We start from the raw sequence: 1,888 nt of genomic DNA on the forward strand, positions 1-1,888 counted from the left end.
CTAAGGTGCAATTTTTTCTCACAGAGGGCAGTGCCTGTATGGAATGAGCTGCCAGAGGAATTGGTGGAGGCTGGTACAATAACAGCATATAAAAGGCAGTTGGATATGTCTATGAATAGGAAGGGTTCAGAAGGATATGGGCAAAATGCAGGCAAATGGGTCTAGATTTGGTTAGGACATCGGATTGGAATGGACACGTTGGGCTGAAGGGTCTGTTTCCGTAATCTTGATCTCCATGACTGTACGTGTGTTATTCTGCAACTCTGAAATAGATGGGGCTTCGCCCAGGCTTTCAGGATCGTATGAGTTGCATTGAGAATTACAAAAAAATAGATGGGGTACAAATGTGTTTTGTTCATTTGAGAGACTGTTATCACCAGTAAGGTTGGCATCTATTGCCTAGAGGGCAGCTATGAGTAACCCAGATGACCATGGACCTGATGCCACAGGTAAGCAGACCAGGTAAAGGTACCAGAATTCCATCCCTTCGTTCTGAGATGGCAATTAACTTTCAGGCTTGACAATCACTAATGGCCAGACAGTAAATATAGCTTTTTATTGAATTGAAATTTCACAAATGATGTGATTTCAAACGAGGCATCCAGGATTTTAGCGTTGGTTTCTGGATTGTGGGCCCAGTGAGTTTATCATTACATCAGCACCTCCCCATGTCAATGTAAATTAGTAACGTGGTTTACAGAGCAGCGAGGAGGGATATTTAAGCATATTTTTCATCTCCTCCCTGAATCTCCTCTGGGTCAGTGCATAAATACAGGTGTTTGTGCAGGAGCTGGTGCACAGCAGCAGGAACGCGACCCTGATTGCCACATAAAGTGAGCTTGAACCTTGGAATGCCACAAGCTGAGAAACACCGACACAGATGTGGATGACAGTGATGGGTGCCGACAGCACCATGAAGCAGCCGGAGATGGTAAAGAGCAGAATGATGGAGGTCTTCCTGCTCTTCAGCTCGGGGTCTCTGCCCATTTCCCCAGCACCACCTCTGCTGCTCTTCAGGGCCCGGCGAGCTCTGCTGGCCACTAGGATGTGGTGGGCAGTGAGAGAGTTCAACAGCAGCAGCAGGGGAATAGGAAGAAACAAGTTTGAGATGTTGGTGAGCCACCGGTGAGCTGCCCAGGCTGGTGAAGTGTGGTAGCTGGCGACTGTACGGCAGCCCCACTGTACATTGTTCAGAACGTGAGTGGGCTCATAGCGAAAAGGCAAGGGGATGTTGACCATGATGTTGAGAGCGCTCATGATGATTATAACGATATTGGCTGATCTTTTCGTGCAATAACACGCCTTTAATTTATTGCAGCAAATTGCTACAAAGCGATCAAAGGTGAAGGCGATGGTAAACCAGATGGAGAGTTGGATGCTGAACCCTTGCAGGAAGACATTGAGTTGGCAGGCCGGAGTGTATTTCAGCAGCGATCCCGGGAAATAATCCCTGATGATCTGGCTCACGATCACGTTGAAGACAAGGACCATCAGATCTCCCGTTGCCATGGCAGTCATGTAACGAGTGACTCCTTCAGAAAGGCCGCACTTCCCTTGGGAAAGAATCAGCACTGTCATCAGGTTCGCTGTAAAGAAAATCCAATCGTGAGATGTATCAAAACGCCCAGCAGGAGGCACTCTGTCAGCGATTGACAGTCAAGACTGTGGGATGCTGTCTGTAATTATATACTTGCACAACTGTGAAGAACAATGACATTTCATTTGTAATCCATGGTCTCTGTCCTGGGCGTAATTGGGTTAAGGTTAGGGATAAGGTTAGAGTAATTGCAAGACGATTTCAGGAATAATATAAAAGTGGTTAACACTTTGCACCACTTCATCTCCCGTTTCAATAAAACACATCTTATTGCTTTTGAAGCAGCTCAGA

General features: G+C 46.5%; 1 protein-coding gene across 1 annotated transcript; it reads right to left on the bottom strand.

The window, feature by feature from the left end:
* Nucleotides 1-681: 681 nt before the first annotated feature.
* On the bottom strand, nt 682-1,578 carry LOC148140450 (putative G protein-coupled receptor 139). Its single transcript, XM_087978954.1, has one exon. The coding sequence runs from the start codon at nt 1,576-1,578 to the stop codon at nt 682-684; it is 897 nt and encodes a 298-aa protein (XP_087835080.1).
* Between the last annotated feature and the right edge of the window lie 310 nt (nt 1,579-1,888).

The sequence above is a fragment of the Chiloscyllium plagiosum genome, unplaced genomic scaffold (assembly GCF_037043375.1).
Source record: "Chiloscyllium plagiosum isolate Xiang-an unplaced genomic scaffold, Cpla_swu_hap1 HiC_scaffold_35, whole genome shotgun sequence".
In the NCBI taxonomy this organism is placed as follows: domain Eukaryota; kingdom Metazoa; phylum Chordata; class Chondrichthyes; order Orectolobiformes; family Hemiscylliidae; genus Chiloscyllium; species Chiloscyllium plagiosum.

Excerpts from the sequence above, each read along its gene's own strand:
- LOC148140450 (XM_087978954.1), bottom strand. The coding sequence starts at position 1,578 with ATGACAGTGCTGATTCTTTCCCAAGGGAAGTGCGGCCTTTCTGAAGGA.